This window comes from Monodelphis domestica, chromosome 2 (assembly GCF_027887165.1).
Source record: "Monodelphis domestica isolate mMonDom1 chromosome 2, mMonDom1.pri, whole genome shotgun sequence".
Classification (NCBI taxonomy): Eukaryota; Metazoa; Chordata; class Mammalia; order Didelphimorphia; family Didelphidae; genus Monodelphis; species Monodelphis domestica.
This window is the reverse complement of record NC_077228.1, coordinates 456803451-456828487: the sequence shown is the minus strand read 5'-3', so window position 1 is coordinate 456828487 and position 25037 is coordinate 456803451. Positions and strand designations below refer to the sequence as shown.

Sequence of the window (25037 nt, the reverse complement as noted above, 5' to 3'; positions counted from 1 at the left end):
TGTTTTCTTAATATGGATAGTCAAGCTGTTGGAGTTGGCTGACCATTTGTTAGGTATGTTGCAAAAGAAATATTTGCTTAAGCAGTCAGGGTTAGGCTGGACTGTGTCCACACCAGATGTGGATGTGTAATACAAACACAGAAACCTTCCGAGATAACATTAAAGCAATTTCTCGCACATATATAAACATCATTTATTGTACAGAGTGCTCTGAGGAAATATGACAGTTCTGGTCTCAAAAGAAGAATATGTACAGCCAAGCTTTTATCTATTAATACATCTATTTTATCCTGCAACACTGGAAAGAGGGAATGTGTGGCACAAAACAAAAACAAAACCCTTTTAAGTTATAAGTCAGAAATAAACACTTTTAAAAAGGTTTCGTTTTATGGTAGAAATATAAAAATTATGGTTTCAATTTAAAACAAAACCCCCTAACAGTGGAAGTAGTTTTTAACACTTAGTAACATAGTTTTTGTCTTTTAAACCAACTTGTGAATTACAATTGAGGATAAAAGTGTTTAAAATCTAAACATAAATAAATGGACAGTGCTGCTCCAAAAGAGTTCCATAAAAGCAACTCACAGTAACTCCTAGATGTTCTGGTAAGAAATTAATAGTTTTTTTCAGCAGTGCCAGGAAATAGGCACCAGAAAAGTATCTTAGTGTTGCAGTTTGCAACTAAAAGTCCATCTCACTGATGTGCCGTACACAATAACACCATGTAATGTACCAAGACAACTTGTAAAAAAAAAAAAAAACAAATACAAGAAAACAGTTACGTTGTTTTCCTGAATCCTTTTAGAATAGGGTAAATGTTTTCGAATGCTTCGTAGATCTCTGCTCTGACCTTAGCACCTAAAGGTTGTGACAGAGAAGAGAAAGTGGTTTAAAGCACATTTTGTAAAAAATCACTCAATTACTCAAATGCACCCAACACTTACTGGTGGTAGTTGTGAGCAGGGCACTGTGTGAGGTGTGATAAAGGGGCAGGCAGTTCTGCCCTCACAGAATCCAGTCTAATATGGGGGGTAAAAACCTGCAACTAATTACACAGCATGATTTTCCCTCTTAGAATAGATACTCAGTATTGGCTCTAAGGCAGAAGAGCAGTAAGGGCTAAGCAATTGCAGTGAAGTGACTCGTTCAGGGTCACACAGCTGGGAAGTGTCTGAGGCCAGATTTGATCCCAGGACCTCCCGTCTCTAGGCTGACTCTATCACCTGAGCAACCCAGCTAAATGAACCTGTAGATAACTGCAAGAACCTCTCACAAGTCCTACACTCATTTTGGGCTTTGGGCTTCTTTGCCATCCACTGGGTACCTTTCCCCCTATTTTTCAGCTTCCTCCAGTACACAATATTCCTCCGCCAGGCTACACTCCATGGGCGAGGGATACAAATGTGACAACAATTGATCCCATCTCCAGAACTCGGTACAGTGGTCGTCATATGGCAGGCACATAGTAACTGTTTACTGACACGATCCATGACAAACCCAATAGACAGGAACAAGTAAATCGCCATGAAGGAAGGAGTGAAGCCCAGGGAGGGCTTCCTAGAGGAAGCGGCAGCAGAATAGTATGACTAAGGCTGGAAAGCAGGGTGCTCCTTTAGGAAGTTTTGCCTATGGGACGGTGACTTTTAAAATACTTTCAATAATCTGGGCCTTTGAGAAGACCTAGGGAAATGTACCTTCTTCATTTTTTGTACAAGCGAAGGACTATGGCTATGGAACGGGGGTCACATGCTATCAGACAGGATCAATGCAGCCGATGGTTTTGCTTAAAGTTCTTATCCCCTGTGTTACAAGTAAAAGTCTGGAGGGGGGTGGGGGGGGGAGATGGGATCTGCAGCTGCTGCCAAGAGGTATAGCTGTGAACGACTAATGATTTTAAAAGGGCATCAAAACTTCAAAATAACATATTGCCCAAATCAAGTATTTAAACTTCTCTCTACTCAAGTGTACTTTAAATATCAGTAACTAATTATTTTCAATATTAATAACTGAGCAATATGAGTAACCATTAAAACTCTAGGATGTCAAACACTCTTACCAGTTAATACAACTTTTCCAGAAACAAAAATAAGCAGAACAATTCTGGGTTTGATCATTCTGTAGATTAATCCAGGAAACAACTCTGGCTCATAACTGAAGGAAAATGAAAAAGAAGTTTAGTAAAATTACATGTAGTTCTCTTTTTAGTTCGCATTTTGAAAGCCTGGTTCATTACATCTGTACTTAAAAATTTTGAGTTTTATTGTTAAATTAATTTGTTTTTAACTGCCATTGTAATTTCCCCAGACCTACAGAATTATTATTTGTAAAAACTTGTGAGGACAGAAGCAGCACGCAGCATGTGTTTAATTCAAAGTTGTTGATCAAGTACCAGGCTAAGGAGAGAAGAGCAGAAAACTTTTGAGCAATGGAGTCAGATAACCAGATTGATGTCTGAAGTATTTCTTAGGAGGACATGTATAGTCAAGTTGTGAAAACAGAGAGAAGAGGATGGACATGAGAGATGTCACAAAGAAGGAAGGAACAAGGTTCATAATTGAGTTGACAGCTAAGGGAGAAGAACGAATAAACGATAAAAACTATGTTTTTCAACATGGAAGACTCAATGAATGGTGCTGTGTCAGACCACAACAGTAAAGTCAGTAGGAAAAGATAAAGAAAAAAAGGGCAATGAATGGAATTTTGTATATATCAAATTAGGGAGTTGGTAATATCTCAGTAGATATACTAAAGTCAGGTAGAGATGTGAGTCTGTTGTGGGGAGGTGGGGAGAGAAAGAAGGGGATGCCGAGCTTATGTCTTTGGAAAACATCTATATTAAAGAGTAAGAAAAAGGATGAAGAGTCAGCAAAGGAGACAGACAAATGGTTAGAGAGGTAAATGTAGGTAAATCCTATTAATTCACCAAATATTTTTCAAGCATCACTAGGTATGAGAAATTGTGCTTGGTGCTCAAGATTCAAAGACAAAGTCTAGCCTTTCCTTCTCTCAAAAAGCTTACATTCTATTGGGAGGAATACATGAATACAAACATACAAAAATATAAACCTATTTGAAAGAGAAACAGTAATAATTTGAAGATCAAGTAGGCTTACAGAGGAAAAGGCACCTAAGCTGAGGCTTTAAAGGGAAAGATAGATGTGATGAGACAGAATTGAGGAAGAAATAATTTCTTAGTAGAAAGATAATTTGAGTGAATAGAGAGGTTGAACATAAGACTATTGAGTTTAGGGCACACTCTAGTTTGACTAAAATATAGATTGTATGAATGCAAAATAAGGTAAAATAAGTCAAGGAAAAAGTATTAAATAGGAGAAGCATCAGTTACAAGGCTGGTGCAATGTTCTAGGCAGGAGGTGATGAGGATGTCTATGAGAGAGGTGGCTGTGAGAATGCACATGAGATGACCATAGAGTGGAGACATGATTGGGTGTAGAGAATGGATTGTTTAAGAGTCTGTGAGAACAAAGATGAGAAGGAGGCAAGCGTATAAGGGAGGAAGAGGAGATGCTTTTATTTTTAAAAGTTTTTTTAAACCCATGCCTTCTGTCTTAGAATCAATACTGAGTATTGGTTCCAAGGCAGAAGAGAGGCAAGGGCGAGGCAACTGTGGTATATGCACACGGTACATGAATATAATGGAATGTTACTCTGCCTGTGATGAATATAGATAAGCATGGAAGATTGATACAACTGGATGTAGAGTGAAATAAACAGAAGCAAGAAAACCATGTATATAATTACCACAACAATATAAATGGAAAGAAAAATCATAAAACAATCAAAAGTGAATGTTGTAAAACAATAAAGGACAAGGATGGCTCCAAAGAAGAGACATGAGAAGCTAGCGTATTCCTTTGCAGAAGGAGGAGACTCAGGATGTAAAATATTCAAACTTTTTAAACATACCAATAGGTTTCACTGATTTTTTCCTCCCTCTTCTTTTTTTCTAAAAATTTTTTGTTATATATGGGATGGCTCTCTCAGAGGGATAATGAGAAATTTTGGTAACGTTTAAAAAAAAAAAGCAAAAAATTAATTCATCAAAATGAAGAAATTGGAGTTGAGCAAAGAAATGAACAACTAGTTTTTGAGGGGCCATCAACAATAATGAAGCTTCTGGACAGGACAACAGAGGAATGATGAGTAAAGCAGATTGTGAAATGAATGTCAGGGCCATAGAGAAAATGGGAAGTAAACAAGGTCAACAGGAGGCTGCAACAACAAGGAAGGGGAGTAGAGCCAGACTGCACCAATAGATGGCCAAAGATGAGGCCAGTGAGGGACAGAATAGTACAAAAATGGTCTAGAAACCTCCGTGCAAGCAATAACCTAGGCCTTCTGGCCTCTGAAGCACACGGAGCAGAAAGAGCAGCCTTTGATGAAGTGGGGTGAAAGATGCTGGCTGGAAAGTTCAAGGATACAAGGAATGGTCAGTATTAATATGTTAAAGTTTGTTGTGAGGAAAGTATTTTGCATAAAGGAATGAGTTATTTCTCAAACATGCTCTAATGTCTGCAATTTTCCTACCTATTCTTTAAAGCCCAATGTGGCCTCCTGTTTAAAGGTTCATCTGAACACCCCTGCCAGAAACAACCTTCCCCCACAGACTGCAAAATCCAATTTGGTTTGTACCCTCTCCACTGCACTTTCCATGGTTAACTGTATCAATTATCTATGTTGAGGTCTTACACTTCTGTTACACTGTAAATGCTATAAGGACAGGAATGTAATTTAGCCAATCTGTATATTCTCTATACAGAAGCGGGCTATTATGTTTATATAATAAATAATATGTATTATATAAATATATTAAATAGCTTCTGTATGCTTTTGGAGGATATAAGAAAATTGCAAAATATATTATGTCATAGAGAATTATATATATATATTATGTATAATTAATAACAAGTTGTTTCTGTGCATAGTTTCTAAGAACTTTAATTGTAGTTTTGCAGTTTTTAACTTGATTAACTTTTCTATTCAAATCTCTCAGACTGTGAAACAATCAAAGGTGAGGAAATCGACTTTAGAGGCCTGCCTGGAAATGAGAGTCATGGTAATGCCATATTGCTTTATGCACGTCTGTTCTTAATAATCAGGAAGGTTTCCTATCTCACATGCCAATATTATTGCACTGTCTAACCTCTACTTTCTCTGACATTCTGAAGTTAGTTATAAGCTTCCTAAAAACTTTGTTACAGGGCAGTGACTATTATCCAGACTTATGGCCATTTTTCATTCCTATTTTATGAATTTATTTTCATAATAGAAAATAATGTGGTAAAACTATGAGTATGAAATTAATTCCAATGAAAGGGAATTCTGACTTGATAAAATGGACTAAAAACTGGAAAATTAGGTGGTGAAGATAGAAGATTTATTTATAAATAGCTAAGGCAGCTAATAAGAAACTTAAAATTTTGAATACAATTACAAGTGGAAGCATAATCTCCAACACAAAGTACTTATATCTTTTTTTCCTTACCTGCTAAATTGTTGATGCGTCAGTACCAACCCTTCTAATCTTATGGGAAACTTCACATCACAGCTCCCCACCATATTTTGAATCTTAAAATCCAGGAACTTGGCTGGAAAGCCCAATTTTTGTACAACTCTGGCATATTTCCTGGCTGCTAATCTGGACTGTTCTTCACTGGGAGGAAAAAAGAAATTATTTTTGACTTGAAGGAATATAAAGATTCTGTAAATCAAAGATAAGGAGTGAGGGCCTTCTGGGTATGGTGGAATGGACAGTGCAAAGGCACAAAAATGGGAAGTGCAGGGTTGTATATGAGAAATAGAGAGAAGGCCAGTTTGGTTGGAATGTGGAATATAAGCAGTGAAAAGAAATTACATACAGTGAGGCTGGAAAAATGGGCAATCCAGCTTGTGAAACACTTTAAGAACTAAATAAAGGAGTTTATATTTGATCCCAATAAAGCACAGAATCACTGTTTATTGATAGAATGAGATCTATGCTTAAAGAAAATAACTTGGGGCTGGTGTGGGGTGCTATGTGGCTCAGTGGATTGAGAGCCAAGCCTAGAGACTGGAGATCCTGGGTTCAAATCTGGCCGCAGACACTTCCAGCTGTGTGACCCTGGGCAAGTCACTTGACTCCTACTGCCTACTGCCTACCCCTTACCTCTCTTCTGCCTTAGAACCAATACGGAGTATTGATTCTAAGATGGAAAGTGAGGGTTTTAGAAAAAAATTAAAATAACTTTTGTGGAGGTTAGACAAAGTGGAGCACGACAGTGCAGGGAAACAAGTTAGAAGACCACTGCAATAGTCAAGAGGCAGCAAGAGTCCAAACTAACTACACTATGAATAACTATCATAAGGCAATCCTTTTATCTTTTCCCATTTGAATCCCAATCTCACTCTTCACAAAAACTATACCTAGTCATCTCTTTTGTCTGCAAGTTTCCCATATTTTCCTTCTATTTCTCTCCCACTTGAGGACCTTACTCTTAATTTAAAGAAAAAAACTTGAGGCTATCTGCTGGGAGCTCCCTCTTCATCTCAAAACTACTTATTATCAGGCTTTACTCTGTTCTTTTCCTTAGCTCTCCTCTTTCTCAGACCAACCCCTTTTTCTCTTCTCCATCATATTCTCCCTTTATCACCCTCCTTGCCCCATCAATTCTCCCTTATTTGGCTTCAAACATGCCCAAATCTCTCTCACAAAACTTTTACTTGACCATACCTCTCTTTCTTAGTCATACTTCTAGAAAAAGATGTATATACTCACAGCTTCCACTTCTAATCCTTTCACTCCTAAATCTTTGTAGGTTTCTGATTTAATCATTCAACAGAAACTGCCCTCTCCAAAGTTACCAGTATGGTCTGTCCTCAGTTCTTATCCCTCTAAATAAACACTCTCATCTCCATTCTCCTGGATTTTCTTTCCTCTCTGGGTTTTTGGAACAGTCTAGTTCTCCTACTTGTCCTATCCTTCCTTTTAAGTTCCCTTGTTAATTCAATGAATGATGAGCTAACTGCCAGTATATTATTCCAAGACAATCTTGTGTCCTCTTCTCTCCTCTATGTTCTCTTTCAAATGACTGCATAAGCTTTCATAGATTTAATTATCAAGTCTTAACATATAACTTACTCAGAAATTTATTTATTAAAAACAAACAAAAAAAACCCTTACCTTCTACTTAGAAGCAATACTTCTATTCATTCAGAAATATTAATTCAAAGGCAGAAGAATGGTAAGTGCTAGGCAATGGGGATTAATTTATCTGCCCAGGGTCACATAACTGGGAAGTATCTGAGGTCACATTTGAACTTGGAACCTGGAACCTCCTGTCTCCAGGCCTGGCTCTCTATCCACTAAGCCACCTAACAGCCTCTACTTTTTTTTTTTGGTTTGTTTAATAACTATATTTAATTTCAATGTGTAAAGTAGCTATCATAACATTTTTTGGTTCCTCCCTCTAAGTTCCCATTTAGAATCTTTTTATATTTATATATTCAACCCTAATCTCCTAGAGTTGCAGGTTCACATCACCAAATGAACAGAGTGTATTTCCAAGTCGATGTCAATAGATATCGCAATGTCAAATCAACAAAACTGAACTCACTATCTTTATCACCAAACCCACCCCTCTTCCAAATCTCCCCCTTTCTGTCTAAGGCATTGCTAGTTTTCCAGTTTCTAAGATTCATAAACTCAGCTTTCTCCTTGACTCTTTACTTTCTCTTATACCATGTAATCAGCCAGTGGCTAAAGCTTACTGTTCCTACCTCCCCAGTATCTCTTGTACCTGAGGCCTCTCTGATACAGATATCTCTTAGGTCAGGTCCTCATTGCCTCTCATTGCAATGGGCTTCTACTTGGTCTTCCTGCTTCGAGTCTCCCTATAGCAGTGATTACTTAAATGTACATCTGATATGTCAACGCTTCCTTCCCCCCAATTCAGGAATCAATCAGGATCAAATATAAATTTATCTATTTAACTTTTAAATTCCTTCACAAGCCAGTCCTAATTTATACCTTCCTAGCCTCACTGTACACATCATTGTCATGAACGCCAAAATGGGCATCTCTCTCTTCCTCATAAATGGCACTCAACCTCCCATCCTCCAGGCCTTTGAATTGAAAGATGTCACTTTTCTGTCAAAAAAAGTACTCTCATCAATACAATGAACAACTGTGATTTGAGAAGACTGGGAAGATTTGAGAAGAAAGTTTTCTCCCTCAGCATGAAGGAGGGAGGGGAGCCATTATTAACAAGGGGCCCTACCATTTTCAAACATGATTCAACCACTTTTCAGTTTTCCTGGACTATTTTGACTATTTGTTTTAAGGGAGGTAATCAGTGGGAAGTTACAGTGGTGTTGGTTAGTATAAAAAATTAATTTAAAAAAGTAATGCTATTTAGATGGTTACTATACCTTGGAGGGTCATTTATTTAGCAAACCTTAAAGCATTACATCATTTACATTATTATTTGCTTGCTCTAAGCCAAGTAGTGCTGGAATATTTTACAAGCAACATATCTAAAATAGAGCAAGATGAAGGAAAGGAACATCTTCTCCTTATTTAAAAGTCAGCTCTGCCTGTTTCTCTATCCCAGAGTCAAACTCAAATAGAAACAATTAAGGTAGCACATTGACTTAGAAAACTATAAATGAACATTCTCTGTGTTGTATTTTTATTTATTTTGTTCAGCTTTTCCCAATTACATTTTAATCTGGTTCAAGTGCGAATTTCATACTTCTGCTATATCCTGTGGAGACAAAGACTCTAAAAACTCATGATGGAGCCAAGGTCTATTACCAAACTATTCTATTTTTCTACCTTCTGAAAGGAAAAAAACAAAAACAAAAATCAAAATGCCCAAAATAATATTTTCCTAGTTTTTTGTTAAGAAAAGAAGGGCCAATACAAACATTCACATTATAACCATTACCAAAAATAGATGGAAAAAAAAAGTCTTTACATATGCTTATCTACTCTTGATGATAGACATGCCAATAATGAACAAAAAAAAAGTTCCTATCACCTAGAGCAGAGGTTCTTTTTTTTTAAAATAAAAAAACCCTTACCTTCTGTCTTAGAGTCAATACTGTGTATTGGCTCCAAGGCAGAAGAGAGGTAAGGGATAGGCTGGGCAATGGGGGTTAAATGACTTGCCCAGGGTCACTCAGCTGGGAAGTGTCTGAGACCAGATTTGAACCTAGGACCTCCGGTCTCTAGGCCTGGCTCTCAATTCATTGAGCCACCCAGCTGCCCCCTAGAGCAGGGTTTCTAAAAGTGTGGTCTGCAGCCTGGAAACCTATTCAGGAAGGGTCTACAAGGTCAAAACTATTTTCATAATAAAGCTGAGAGGCTGACTACAAAATAATTCTTCCTTTTTCTTTCTTTAAAAAAAAATTTTTTTTAAATATATATATATTTTTAAAACCCTTACCACCTTCCATCTTGGAGTCAATACTGTGTATGGGCTCCAAGGCAGAAGAGAGGTAAGGGATAGGCTGGGCAATGGGGGTTAAATGACTTGCCCAGGGTCACTCAGCTGGGAAGTGTCTGAGACCAGATTTGAACCTAGGACCTCCGGTCTCTAGGCCTGGCTCTCAATTCATTGAGCCACCCAGCTGCCCCCTAGAGCAGGGTTTCTAAAAGTGTGGTCTGCAGCCTGGAAACCTATTCAGGAAGGGTCTACAAGGTCAAAACTATTTTCATAATAAAGCTGAGAGGCTGACTACAAAATAATTCTTCCTTTTTCTTTCTTTAAAAAAAAATTTTTTTTAAATATATATATATTTTTAAAACCCTTACCACCTTCCATCTTGGAGTCAATACTGTGTATTGGCTCCAAGGCAGAAGAGAGGTAAGGGATAGGCTGGGCAATGGGGGTTAAATGACTTGCCCAGGGTCACTCAGCTGGGAAGTGTCTGAGACCAGATTTGAACCTAGGACCTCCGGTCTCTAGGCCTGGCTCTCAATTCATTGAGCCACCCAGCTGCCCCCTAGAGCAGGGTTTCTAAAAGTGTGGTCTGCAGCCTGGAAACCTATTCAGGAAGGGTCTACAAGGTCAAAACTATTTTCATAATAAAGCTGAGAGGCTGACTACAAAATAATTCTTCCTTTTTCTTTCTTTAAAAAAAAATTTTTTTTAAATATATATATATTTTTAAAACCCTTACCACCTTCCATCTTGGAGTCAATACTGTGTATGGGCTCCAAGGCAGAAGAGTGGTAAGGGCTAGGCAATGGGGGTCAAGTGACTTGCCCAGGGTCACACAGCTGGGAAGTGTCTGAGGCCAGATTTGAACCTAGGACCTCCCATCTCTAGGCCTGATTCTCAATCCACTGAGTTACCCAGCTGCCCCTTCCTTTTTCTAACTACAGATTTTTGTGAAGCCAGACTTTCTTCATATTCTTCAACCAAAATAAGACAGTAACATATTGAATCTAGAAGATTTCAGTTGTCTTCTATTAGACCAGACATTACAATGTTATTCTTTGTACCAAAAATCTTTTGGAAAATAGTCCTTTTTTATAAAGATGTTATTTATGTTAACATGTAATGGGTTTATTATAATGAAAAAATATTTTAATACATTTATTGGCTTTAATTTTAAATGTAGCAAATATTGATAGGTATCTCACATAAATAAAAACCCTTTGTGGTCCTCAATAATTTTTAAGAATGTAAGAGTTCTGAGACCAAAAAAATTTTGAGAACCAATGACCTAGAGCTTGGAAACTAACTTTACTAATAGAATGATATTTAAAACAACAAAGCAAACTTTTAATTCATCTTAATAGCTTCTGAACTCCAGGGATCAATGTCTTTTTCTTCAATATTCACCAAGAGGAAAATAGTGCCCACTATCCTACCTTTTAGCTCCTGTGCACACCATCTTCCCAGAACTGAAAATAAGTGCAGTAGTTCTTGGCTCTCTTATTCTCATGATGACTGCAGCAAAACGCTAAAATGTTACCATAGAAAATCCTTAGTGATATTACTGAACAGTGATTTTATTAAACAATGTAGGGTCTGTCTTATAAAGCACTTCACTCATGCCTTTTCCTTCTTCCTTTCCTTTTTTTTTAAAACCCTTACCTTCTGTCTTAAAATCAATGTTATGTCTTGGTTCCAAGGCAGAAGAGCAGTAACGGCTAGGCAAGGGGGATCAAGTAACTTGCCCAAAGTCCAACAGCTAGGAAGTGTCTGAGGCCACATAGGCCTGGCTCTCTACTGAACCACCTTGCTGCTCCCCAATGCCTCTTTCTAAAGGGCCTGCTCTAAAAGACCTTTCTGAAGCTAAAGTACAATTGGCCTGAAGATATTTGTGTTGTGAATATTATTATTTTAATAAATTCCCATTTGTCTGGTGTACATTTTGTTTAGGTCTCATTTCATTAAAGAATGTCATTGATGTCTTTTGTTTTCACATTACATAAAATGAATAAATACTTTAACTAAATTTCCTCATTTATCCCTGACTATCCTAGAGAGCCATCTCTTACAAGGAATATTTTAAAAGAAAAAAGAAAGAGTAAGAGAGAAAAAAAATTTGGCTAAAATGATCAATACACTGAAAAATATTTGGGAGCATAAACAAATTTTCACATCCATGGTGGCCCCCTCAAGCCCTCTTGCAAAGCAGTGTGGGGGAAGTTTCTTTTCTTGTCTCTAATTTGGGACCAAGCTTATTCTTCACAATTTTGAAACATTTATTTTTTATTGCTTTGTACTTTGCCCACCATTTATAATCTTGTAATCACTGTGTATATTGTTTTCTTGGCTCTTCCTCCTTCACTGTATTATTTTGAGTCTTTTCATATTTCTGTGTTCATCATATTCATCTTTTCTGCAGTACAGTAATATTTATATGCCACAATTTGTTTAGTCATTCTTCAAAAGGTAGGCACCTACTCTGTTTCCAGATCTTTGTTACAAGAAAAAAAGTTCTGCTATAGATATTTCAGCATATATAAGGCCTTTCTTTTTACCTCTGGGAGTCTATACCTTGTACAGTATAGACTTAATTTTTTTTAGGTCACCAGAGACCTAAAGTCTACGGAAAGAGTGTCTCTCTCTAGTCTCAACATTGATACTCCACACATGTACACAAAGAGAATAAAAGTTCCAAGTTTAGTACTAACTAAAGTGTTAGATTTACCTTACCAATGACAAATGAAGTCTAACATTTGCCTCTAAGAGTTTCTCTGGCTAGGCAAGTGAGTTAGGAAGAAGAAAATCTGAATTTTCAGAATATTAGTTACTCATGATCTATAGTTTTTATCTGTAAGTTAAAATTCACAATATCCACTAGTAAACAGGTGATAATTCTCTTACTCATTTTAAACAGAGGCAGAGTAGATCTCTTAAACTTACAATGGACCTGTGGTGTAAGCTAAAAATAAAATCCAGAGCACTTTTAAACTTTTTCTACTAGTCACTGAAAAATATTTTTGTTCAAAGCCTCTATCACTTTATATGTAAAAGAAGTATTTTGGGCCTCATAGCCTTATTTCACAGAACAAAAGAAACCTGAAAAAAATGAAAGAAACTCCTTAATTCTGGCTGTATTGTATTTTAGATCTTTTATCTCTGAGTAGGATGTGTTCTGATACAGTTTTAAATTTTGAGTATAATAAAGCAGCTTTTACCTTGGGATTGTATTCAGCATTTCGGGCACGAAGTGCAATGGTTTTTAAGTCAAGTTTACAACCAAGATTCACGGTAGATACAATGTTCCTATAAGCAATATCAAAGAGAAAACATGAATAATTTACATACATTATTTAATCATCTAGCCTGTGCTAATATTCTAATGGAGTAGGATCAACAGCTGCAAAAGAACATAGAACGCTTGAGCCTGGCTTAAAAAAATCACCAATGAATTTAGTACAAAAGAGAAAAAGAAAAAAATAATCTATTCATAAATTGGAGAAATGCAAGTAACTAAGATAGACTAAACTTAAAGTAAACATCAAAAGGAGATTCCAGGCTCTAGATCACTATCTTCTTAGGACAAAAGATTCTGGCTCCTCCCTTCCTTGACCTGAGCTGGCTACCACTTACTAAAGAGAAAAAAATTTTGAGGTGAAAGGAGGATTGGAGGGGAAAGGATATTTAAAGCAGTCTCAGATCAGAGAATTAATTTTAATTATTGACTATCCAATGGAATAAACAAAGGACACCTCCTTATTTTCAATATCCCAAGTTCACAATACAATAAATATCTATTTAGTGCCTCCTATGCAGTAGAAAATTAAAGAGAATTAGAGGAAACATTTTAGAGAAAAGAATGTCTCACAGAGGCAGTTAATAAAATATGAAGAATAATAATCTATTTATTGAAGCTCATTTACAGAGGCTTCTTTGCAATTTGTAAAAATAAGCCTAATTTAACCAAAACACTACTAACACCTCTAAAATGAATACGTAAAACTTTAAAGGAAATATGTTATCAATTCAGGGGAAGGAAGCAGACAAATGCGCTAGATAAAGACACACTTACTGTAGCTGTGGTACAATCCCAGAACTTTCAGATGCAGGTGTGGCTGGTGTAATGGGGGTCATAGGGGTCATTGGGGAAGGATACAAGGGTGTAGTGCCCGGCAGAGGTGCTGTGGTAAGAGTCTGTGAATGGAAGAGCTGTGGGGTTTGGCCAGAAGTTCCCTGTGTTGCTTGTTGAGTTGCAGCCTGTTGGGCAGCTTGCTGCTGTTGCTGCTGCTGCTGCTGCTGCTGCTGCCTCTGCTGCTCTTCCAGAATAGAAAGACTGCTTGTGCTTTGGACAGGTTGGGGAGTCAGTCCAGTACCATAGGGCATCATTGGGCTAAAGAGAGGAATTCCAGGAGTCATGGCACCCTGTAGAGAACAAGAGTAAAAAGAAGTTATGTAGGTATTTGGCCAAGTGTACATAGTTTGACTGGCATAAGGTATTAGTAGAATGTAGGGAAGAGGATGACCTCATTTTAGTTTTCAGCATTTCCAGTTGTAGTTATAAAGAATTTATACTCTGTGGTCCCTTCTATTTCTGAGTTGCCATCAACAAAAAAGAGACCATCTCAAAGATTGTGGCAATCAATATTTTCTATTCAAAGGTACCTAAAAGAATTGAATTTATCACCTCACAAAAAAAGATAAATCAATACTTTTTCTCATTTCCCTGAATATCTTGTAATTCTCAAATACTTTCCAACTTTTCAAACCACATTCATGTAGATTATCCCATCCTCACAAATACAAAGCTAGGTAAGAACAGCATTATTATCTCCAATTTTACAAATAAATGAATCTCATTTCCTCAAGATTATTGCACTAGCTGGTGGCTGTGCAAGAAATTTTAGAATACATCTTCTCAATTTTATCTCGGTACTTTCAGGCTGCAAGTACTAATAAAACTGACAGGTACTGGAGCATCACAACGTTTCTCTACCCTCAACACAAGCCAGAAAGTATGAACTATTTCTATTTTTCCACAGGAATAGGATATAATTAGTTTCTACCCCCCAAAATACTGGTAGAAACAAGACTGACTAGAAAGAGAAAAAAAGGGTCACATACAAAACCTCCAACAACATGTACATTCTCCAAATTAATTAACTTTCTGCTTAAGGGTTCATACAAACGGGGCATGCAGAACAACCTGATTCATGTACCATCTAGAACTGATGCAAAGTAATCTTTACTAGTAAATTTTAAAAAATAAGCCTGTGATAAAGATAAAACCAGAGAACTAAAATTTATCACAAGCTTTTAGAAATATGACTATATGATCATTTGGTATAGCTCCAGGATTTATCCAGAAATTAGAAATTATTCCTTGGCAAATAAATATGGTTTTACAATTTTAAAATAAAGGTCTACCCGTGACAAAAGGTTCCATAATTTCTACTCAAAACCTGGTAGAGTTATCTGAACAAAAAGTAACAACACATGGTTCAAACAATAAATGCAAATCCATGCCAATATTTTAACAATTCACCTCCCTTCCCTCCCTCTTACCTGTCCCTTACAATGCAGCTTTCTACCCATGGTCCAGCTGTATTACCTGAGGAGAGGCCAAGCCCTGGGCATAAGGCGGCAAGCTGTTGTTTTGATCCATGATGTTCACTTCCTTCTTAGACAAACCAAAGAGTTCCGATCCCTTTGCTTCAGTTTGTCCTTCAAAGCATCACAAATATTTACGTCTTATCTCCTTTCAAAATTCTTTAGGTTATATCCACTTCGAGGAAATGTGATGTCTCTTGGAGGAAAAAAAAATCTGGAGCTTAAATGAAGGAACAATGTGAAGTAAACTGTATCCTAAAACCAGATCTCAAAAATACAAATAATTAATGGTGTATACTCCTCTGTCTCTAGGCCTTACCCTCAATCCATTGAGCTATCCAGCTGCCCCCTACAAAAATGTTAATATCACATAGTAAATCTTTCTTTTAATTGATGATGTAAAAGTACTTCATATGACCAAATTAAATTGTCTGACAGTTAATTCATGTTATCTAAGCATGCCAAGTATGCCACATAAAGGACATGACCACTAAAAAAAAGATTAATTTTTGTATTCTAAGAGATGTTACAGGCAATTTCTATGATAGAACCCAAAACACTGTGAACTAGTCACTCTATTAGATACCATCAACAAAGGAAAGCCTGTACAGTTAATTTATAATTTAAAGTAATGAGTTCTTAGCATTTTCTGGACCACTATGGAAGTCAGTGACACTTATGAAGCCTTTTGCAGAATGATGGTTTTCAACTTACAAAATAAAATACGTAAGATTACAAGGAAACAAATTATGGTGAAATAGTTAACATGATTTTGAAAAAAAGTTCTTGGAGTCATACCAGATCTCAAACTGTACTATAAAGTGATAATCATCAAAACAATCTGGTACTTGGCTAAGAAATTACAGTAGTGAATCAATGGAACAGATTAGGTACTCAACATGCAGTAGCAAATGACCATAGTAATAACCTAGTGTTTGATAAACCCAAAGAATCATGCTTTTGATAACTCACCATTCGACAAAAACTGCTGGGAAAATTGAAAAACAATATGGCTGAAATGAGGCATAAATCAACATTTCACACTAAATATCAATATAAAGTCAAAATATAGAAATAAAGGATGATACCAAAAACAAATTAGGGGAGCAGGGAACAACGGACCTGCCAGACCTATGGATAAGGGAAGAATTTTTGCCCAAATAATACATAGAAAACATTATGAGATGTAAAATGGTTAATTTTGATTACATTAAATTAAAAAGGTTTTGCATAATCAAAACCAATACAACCAATATTAGAAGGGAAACAAAACTGAGGAAAACTTTATAGTCGGTTTCTTTGACAAAGGCCACATTTCTCAAATATATAGAAAAAGGAGTCAAATTTATAAGAATATAAGTCATTCTCCAATTGAAAAATGGTCAAAGGATATGAACAGATAGTTATCAGATAAAGAAAGTTATAAATGTTGGAGGGGGATATAGGAAAATCGGGACACTTAATACCCTGATAAGTAATTGTGAAACAGATACAACCATTCTGGACAATAATTTGGAACCACACTAAAGGGCCACAAAACTGCACACCATTTGACCTAACAAGAGATCAAAGAAAGGGGGGAAATGACCTACTTGTACAAAAATATTTATTGCAGTTCTTTTTTGTGCTGGCAAAGAACTGGAAACTGAAAAGATGTCTATCAATTAGGGAATTGCTTAACAAATTATGGTATATGATAGTAAAAGACTTATGCCATAAGAAATGACAAACAATAATTTCAGAAAAACCTGCAAAGATTTATATGAACTGATGCAGAGTAAAATGAACAGAACCAGGAGAATATTGTATATGGTAACAACAATATTGTATGGTAATCAACTGTGAATGACAACTACTATCAGTAATATAAGGATCCAGGACAATTTCAAAGGACTCATAAAAAAGGATATCCACTACTATAGAAGAAAATGATGGCGTCTGAATATAACATGACAAATATGAAAATATGACAGCACATGCAAAACTTACATTAGATTATTTGCTGACTGGGGAGAGGGGAGAGAATTTGGATAGTGAAATTGTCAGAAAACAAATGTTTAAAATTGTCCCTACATGTAATTTTGAATAAAATAAATTACTGGGGAAAGAAGAGAGTTCTTAGACCCAGGTTATTCAGAGGTATATAATATAGATGAAATAGATACATACATAGTACCTATTGTTGTTAATTGGGTTATCTCAAGCCTCTTCATGACCCCACTGGAGTTTTCCCTGGGAAAGATCTTGGAGTGATTTGCCATTTCCTTCTTCAGCAGATTAAGGCAATGAGAGGTTAAATGATTTCCCTAGAGTTACACAGCTAGTAAATGTTTGAATTTGGATTTGAATTCAGATCTTCCAGCAATCTATCTGCTAAGCCATCCTGCTACCTCTAAGACAAACAGAAATTAAGTAACTTGCCCAGGGTCACACTACTAGGAAGTGTCTGAGGCCAAATTTGAACCCAGTTCTGGTGGTCTAGCCATTGTACCATCTAGTTGCCCTCATACATACACATGTTTTTTGGTCCCAAACTATGATTTCATCATTGTAGAGAACTTCCTATTTCAACCAAGTAGATAAGCAACTGGATGCTTGGGATCCTGAAAAGTTAAGTGCTTGGCCCATGACCATCTGGCAGACTTGAATTCAGTACTTCATGACTCTAAGATTATTTCTTTACCCAAACCTTTTGTTTCTCAAGTGTGTATAAATAAACACATTTTAAAATGACACACTTTGGCTCTTGGATTCCTTTTAACCTTTTAGAAAGATACTACATGTCATTTTAGGATTGTGGTATATATTGTGAAGGGAAGTACTGTAAATAAAGGCATATCCAAAGAAGAGTATAATAGAGAAAGCTAGGAAATAAAGTAACTGGAACATATGGCGGAGATGGGAAAAGATGCCTTAAAGAAAGCAGTAGGGGAGTAGCAGAGTCATTTCTAGTCTATAGAGGGGGCTGGGCTAAGAAGGATATCAAAATCTTTTTGTTTTCTGTAACGGCCATAAACTCTTTTTTTTAATCTATATCCTTACCATAGTGAAAGAAATATTACATCTGTTACTATGGACCCTTTATAAATTCCTCATTATCTCCTCTTAAAATGATACTTTAAAAATATTCCTTATGGTTTGACTTTTGGAGCAGTCCTTGGACCAACTGAGGTACCTTCAAAATGAAAACAATTTTGTTTTAAAAGACATGCATTCTTACTGCAAGAATATCAGGAATTATTTATAAGTTCTTGGTGTTATGGAGTATGACTTGAATTAGTAGTGGGCCTGGTCTTGGACCCTGGCTCTACTCCTGACTCTCTCACACAAGTTACTTACACTTTCTGGGCATTAATCAGTGCTTTCATCTGAAAAATATAGGTGATTCCTCAGGTCCTTTCCAGCTCCCAAACCCACCATCATAATAAGTTGTATGTTGAAATTAAATTTAAAGTTTCTAAAAAGTTACTCTACCAAGATTAAGAAAAAGTATTGCTTTGTGCTATTTACAACATAGCTTGAGAAACCTAAGTGTGAAAAAAACCCATTTCACTATTGCTTTAACTTTTTATGCTTACTTAATACTGATTTAGGAATTCTACACACACATACTCACTCTTTCTCTGATGTTGTCATCTCTTGGTTTACTATACTTGCTTAACTATAGCTTCTACCATATTGGATGGTTAATACTCCCAATGTTGGCAGTATGACTGATGAGGAGGGAAGAGATATTGGGGTGGTAAAAACTGATAGGACTTGGCAACTTTGCTGAATGTGTGAGCTGAGGAATAGTCTAGCAGCAAGAATGACTGAGGTTTTATGCTGGAGTATTTGGGAATATGGTGAATGTCACCAATAAAAACATGAAAGTTGGGAGGCTAGATAAATTTAAGAGAAAAAGGTGATGATCAGTTTATTTTTAAGCAGATCAAACTTGGGGTGTTGAAAGAACATCCTACTTTACAATGTCTGCTAACTAAAAGGCATTTTCAGGATGCAGAACTGGAAATCAAGAGAGCTATTTGGGGTTGGATATAAATTTGGGAGTCTCTCCAGAAATGTGATAATAGGGGGCAGCTGGGTAGCTCAGAGGGTTGAGAGCCAGGCTTAGAGATGGGAGGTCCTAGGTTCAAATCTGCCCTCAGATACTTCCCAGCTGTGTGACCCTGGGCAAGTCACTTGACTCCCATTGCCTAGCCCTTACCACTCTTCTGCCTTAGAAGCAATACACAGTATTGATTCTAAGACAGAAGGTAAGAGTTTTAAAAAAAAAAAATTTTTTTTTAAAGAAATGTGATAATAGAAGCTCTGGGAACCGGCAAGATTAGCTAAGAGGATAGTATTGCTAAACAAGATAAGAGAATCCAATAAGTGATACTCATCATTTAGGCAAAAGTGGTACACAAAAGACTCTGGAGACTTCCTAGCACAGTATATTTGATGTAGTTAGTGGATATTTAATATAATACAAATATATGAAAAAGGTAAAAAAGACAAACATTTTAAATCAATTTCACTTAGCAGTTCTTGGTGATTCTTAAAGGGAAGGCTCAATTTAAGAAGTATTTAACATTTTATGTGTTTTACATTCTGCTAAGAACTGTGATACATACAACAAGCAAACAGCCTAAGCAATCAAAATTTATGCTCAGATCTGAAAGTCAATGTTGCTATATCTGCATTTCAACATTCTAATATGAGAGGTAGCTTGGACAAGTAGAATGGGTTGGAGGGGATCTAGGATAAGCCCAAGATCCTCCAAGGTGGGAGGTTAAGAGAAATAATACTATTTACTCTATTTTTCTCACTTGCTGATTTCATCAGCAACTATGTATTCTATTATCTCTATTGTAAAAAGACTCCCAAGATCTATATACTCAACTCCAGTCTTTCTCTTGAGCTCTACTTGCTTCAAGAATGCTTAGTGGAGGTACGGGGTGGAAGAAAAACAGGGCTCTGTGGAGAGCCAGGCCTAGAGCCCTGAGAGCCATCACACTCTCAGCAGGGGTACACTGGCTAAATTGGCATGTCTCAAGTATCTCTCCATGGTCCATATAACTGCCAAAGTGATTTTCCTAAAAAACACAGTTCTGACCAAATCAATAAACCCCTGTGACTATTACCTCTAGGGATCAAATATAAATTCCCATTTTTCATTTGAAGCTCTTCATCTCATGACCTACCCCTACTTTTCTTCAAAATCTTTTTAAATATTTCACTTCTTCCCATGCCATCCAGTCCACCATAGTGGCCTCCTTACTGTCTCTCACACAGCATGTTCCTGCATAGGCTCTGGAGTCCAGCCACAGCATCTCCTTATGTCCTTCACACCCGATGCTCCATCTCCAGTTTCTCTGCAATTGCACTAGAAATTCTCCATAACTGGAAGACTCTACCTTCTTACCTCCTCTCCGATTTGTGGATGTGAACTCGAGTAAGCTTAAGCACCACCTTCTTCCTGTAGGAAGCTATTCTGTGTTCTCAGTTGCTACAAAGTTACCTCGGATCTACTCTGTCAGCGATTTGTATGGAACTATATAGGTCCATGTTGTCTTTCCCATTTGATTGGAAGATTTTTTGAAGGCTGGGGCTGTTTTCCATCTTCCTTCTTATTCCCATGTTGGGGGACAGTTCGAGACATCTATTAAGTCATTTAATAAAGTGCTTTGTGGATTGACCCAGTGATTCCATTGGTATGGTAAACACCCTCTCTATCAAAGACAGAGGTTTAGTAAACTCCATTAATTCAAATAATTCCTTCCAGATAACCCAAGAGAGCAGCCTGAGGGACTTGAAATTGACCCAGAGTCACAAAGACGCCAATAATCATAGGCAGTACTCGAACCCAAGTCACCACACATCTAGTAACAACGCTATCAGCCTGCAGCGGCAGTGACGTCCCTTCCACGGTTTACTGCACGTGCACAATACTCCCTCGGTACTTTCCTCCGGCTTTGGAGAAAATTACCGGCCAACGGGCCAAACCCACAACAATACACCAAGCTTGGGGGGGGGGGGGGCGGCGAGAAAGAGCTGGCAGGGAGTGGATGGATCGGACAGCGGCCACCGCATCTAGAGTCCGGCACGCTGCGGCCGCGAGCCCCGCCGAGCCTCTCGCGCCTCCAGCCTGTCGTTCCAGCAGCGGCCCCCACCTCCCCGCCCCCAGCTGCCTCCCGCGCGCTCGCCAACCCTCCTCCCATCCCCCTTACCCTCCTTCCCGAAAAGCAGCCCGCGCGCGACGCGGCGGTCGTCGCCTCAGACTCCCCCAACACTCCCTCTGAGGCCTCTCCACCAGTTTTCCCCCGCCTTCTGACTCTCCGGCGAGGAGTAAGATCTAAAGGAATGATACCTAGGGTCGCTGTGGCCGCCGCCGCGGCCGGTGAAACCGGAGGTCGGCCGGAGGCAGTCTTTGCGCCCGCCACGGCGACCCGATCCTACCCGGCCTTCCTAACCTCCCGGCGCGCTAAATGACGTCACTTCCGCCATCTTTCCGTTTAGCCTCACTCTCGCCTGCAGTCATTGGCTTTTAAGCCAAGTTCAGTGTGGGCAGGCCTATCACTTCCGGAAATGCTCCCACGTGACTGATAGAGGGCGGTACTAGAACCTGGAAGGGCGGAACTGCTGAGTGAACTCACTTTTCTGGTGTTGGACCTTTGGTAGTTTTTCTCCTTTAAGTCTTTGGGGCGGGGGTAGCGGCCGTCTTTAACCTCTAATTTCCTCTCCTGCTTCGTTCTAGAGAGACACTTGGTTGCGGCACCCACACCCCAGCGGGTGAGCTGGGCACATCCCACGCAGGATGCAAGCAAGAGCTCACACTTTGACTGGGAGACCGGTTTCCAAACTTTTTATTGTCCACGCCCACCTTTTAAAAAAACATTATTGCTACTCTACCCCTCCCCCTTTTTTTATAAGAAAGCAAATAATTGCCTTAGTAAAGTTTTGCACGAATAAAATTAGGAAGAAAATTACTACTTCACCCCGCCTTTTCAAATTGCAAATTAGTTTAGGTTTTATTCAAATAAAATTAGGAAATGTTTACAAGTTTTATAACTATGCACAAATATTAACCAGACAATAAAATTAATGTATCTTGAGAATGTAATCTTGATCCCTGCTGGACCCACATAAGCTGTGGTATATAGGAAATGATTGATTTCTTGATCTATCCCCCGTTTTTTCCCCAATCAGTTCAGTTTACTGAGATTCCCTAGAGGGAGTCATTTTTTCTTTTATACTTATATATCAAGTTCAAGTTAGTAATTTTTAGTCAGATAGGTTAATATTATTTACTTTAATTACTAAATTAATTTAGGATGTTTAATTAGTTTAAAGATCCCCTTTTTTCTATTAGACTATTAGACACAGCTTACATAGTATACACTCGTTGAATAGGAACATCCTCTCTGAGCCAAGACAGAAGCCAATCTCCACTGTACCTGAGTATGACCATCCAAGTTCATCCAAGTTCATCAGGATAGAGATGTCTTGACATTGCAGAAAGTTCTCCAGTTATTTTAGGTGCCCCACTATTCTTTCTACTTTCCCTTGGTTGCCCAACATGGCCTCCATCCTATTGGTGGCCTGCCAGCCTTTAGTCATCAGCTCTAAACCTTCTTGGTAGGCCCTTCCAGAAGGTCAGGGTAAAAGTTTCTTAACCAGTTAGATTGTATATTTTACTCTGCACCATCTTGATCATCTAGGTAAACAAGGATTATAAAACCTGTGCCCTGGAGGAAGAGATCTCAGATCATGAGGAAGATCTTAGGGTCCTTTTCACTAAAGGAGGCCAGGTCCCTTAAATTAAAAATAAATCAAAAGTTATTGGGGAAGGAGGTGATAGGTAGAGTGTCAGACCTAGAGTCCAGAGGACCTTGATTAAAATCTGGCTTCAGACACTTTGTAGTTGTTTGACCCTGGGCAAGTAACAACTCCAATTACCTAATCTATGACCTTCTATCTTTGAGTTGTTAATAAGAAAAAAAAAACAAGAGTTTTTTAAATATATAGCTATTGACTTGGAGTTCTGCCTCAATTATTTTTATTGCAGATTGTACAAATTTCTCTAATATAGGTACTATATCATTCCCTTCTCTCCTATGGGAACTTCTCTGCCCTGGATTCAAGTATGTGGACAGGAGTTCAATCCCTGTGGAAGCATTACTTTTAATATGAGGCTTTCTTTTCTCATAAGTCTTCAGCTCGTTACCCCTTCTTTTCAACAAATACAATATTTATATGGTTTCTCTTAAAGATGGAATTTAAAAGATAATAAATAATAATTGCTAGCATTTATATAGCACTTGAAGGTTTGCAAAGCACTTTACAAATATCTCATTTTATTATCACAAAAATCATAGCTAATAATAGCTAGGAGACATCTGTTGTTCAGTGGTTCAGAGCACTGGGCCTGGAGTCAAGAAGATCTGAGTTCAAATTTAGCATATTTCCTAGCTCTGTGACCTTACCCAAGTCATTTAACCTTTTTATGTGCCTAGGAAACAGATGGCTCAGTGGATAGAGAGCTGGACCTGGAGTCAGGAGGCTTTGAGTTCAAATCCAACCTTAGATATTTTCTAGCTGTGTGACCCTGAGCAAGTCCTTTAATCTCTAATTGTCTGACAGAAGGATCCACCTGGTCCACTGTAGAAGGAAATGGCAAACCACTATCCTTGTCAAGAAAACCTGCTGGATGACTATAGTCCATAGGGTCATGAAGAGTCTCAGCCGTGAGTGAACAACAACAATAGCTAACTTACTATGTGCCAGGTACTTTACAATCATTATCTCATATCATTTTTACAACCTTGGAAGGTAGGTGCTATCATTATCCCCTCTTTATTGGTGAGGAAAATGAGGCAGACGTTACGTGACTTGCCTGGAGTGGCACAGCTGTAAGCATCTTAGGTCAGATATGAACTCAGATCTTCCTAACTCTAGCGATCTGTCCACTGACATTCCTGGTTACTTCATAAATCAGATATGAGACAGGAGTGTTATTTCTACACATAAAACAACATTCACAAGGCCATTTCTATAAAAAACATTTCAAATAGGATTCAGTAAGTTAGTATAACAAACATGTTACAATTTATTGGGGGAATAATACTTAAACTTCATCAAAACATAGTTTGTGAGATTGTTGATTAGATATTTTACATTTTACCTCAACTTTGCACTATCCTAACGATTCCCTGTAGCTATCTCTTGGGAAGACAGCCAGGCTTGACACAGTGCTCTTGTTGGTGGTCAACTTCTCCAAGAGCCCTGGAGTATTCTACCCTGAGACAATCACTTGGTTCCAATTCTATGGACAAAGAACCTAAGACTGCCTAAACTCACAAGCCTGTAGCCAAGTTTGGATGCATTCACCTCAAGGTTGGTGCGTGGTCACCTTGGAAAAGGCTTCTGGGGCCCATTCAAAGATCATCTAGTTGTGTCTGTATTGCTGGTGTAGAGGCAAAGATCAAAACCTATTCCTCTACCCTCCCCATGAAGAATCTACAAACAGCTCACCACTTGTCAAGTGGAAAATGGGAAGCAAAGAGACTGAGCCTGTAGCTGTTTCTTCTTTTAACTAATATGGCACCTCACCCTCTTCTTCTGTCATGGTGCCTGGGGAGAACCAAGAAACCACTCCAAGGTCATCCCAAATGCTGGGTTCTTTAGATACTAAGTTACCCTATGACTAGAGCAATCCCGAAAGCTTCCCACTACAGTCAACCAGAAAGAAGGGTTGTTTTGAGTATTGCTTATGGGATAACTCTTAATTCAACCTCCATTACATCCAGGTCTTTATTGATAAACTCCTCTATATTTTATATTGTTTTTCCCAGAGGGCTCCCAACAAGAGACTCTGGGCTTATATTGACTTGATTCATCCTGGTTGGAAGGTAAGGTAGGAAGGCTGACTCTAGATCAAGTCAGGTTTTTCTATTGGTATGCTCCTGTCTAAAAATCTCTAACAAACCTAAGATTTGAGTCATTTTA

General features: G+C 37.9%; 1 protein-coding gene across 4 annotated transcripts; it reads right to left on the bottom strand.

Moving 5' to 3' along the window:
- Positions 1-179: 179 nt before the first annotated feature.
- TBP (TATA-box binding protein) lies at positions 180-24338 on the bottom strand. Of its 4 annotated transcripts, none has more exons than XM_007484946.3 (8): positions 24214-24338; positions 15049-15243; positions 13513-13862; positions 12659-12746; positions 10880-10971; positions 5507-5674; positions 2057-2151; positions 180-858 (listed from the first exon to the last, which is right to left on the bottom strand). In XM_007484946.3, exons 2-8 carry the CDS (start codon positions 15100-15102, stop codon positions 779-781), a joined length of 927 nt encoding a protein of 308 aa, XP_007485008.1. In that variant the 5' UTR covers positions 15103-15243; positions 24214-24338; the 3' UTR covers positions 180-778. The 4 variants fall into 4 exon arrangements, with proteins under 4 accessions (XP_007485008.1, XP_056675047.1, XP_007485007.1 ...); XM_056819069.1 differs by lacking the exon at positions 24214-24338 and adding an exon at positions 21400-21558; XM_007484945.3 differs by lacking the exon at positions 24214-24338 and adding an exon at positions 21260-21542.
- Positions 24339-25037: the final 699 nt, after the last annotated feature.

Bases quoted from the DNA above. Each gene is read 5' to 3' on its own strand.
- TBP (XM_007484946.3), bottom strand. From the start codon at position 15,102: ATGGATCAAAACAACAGCTTGCCGCCTTATGCCCAGGGCTTGGCCTCT. The intron at 10,972-12,658 runs GTAAAAGCTGCT...GTAACATTTTAG, and splicing joins ATGCTGAATACAATCCCAAG to CGTTTTGCTGCAGTCATCAT. The intron at 5,675-10,879 runs GTAGGATAGTGG...TTTTCCTCCCAG, and splicing joins GTGTGCACAGGAGCTAAAAG to TGAAGAACAGTCCAGATTAG.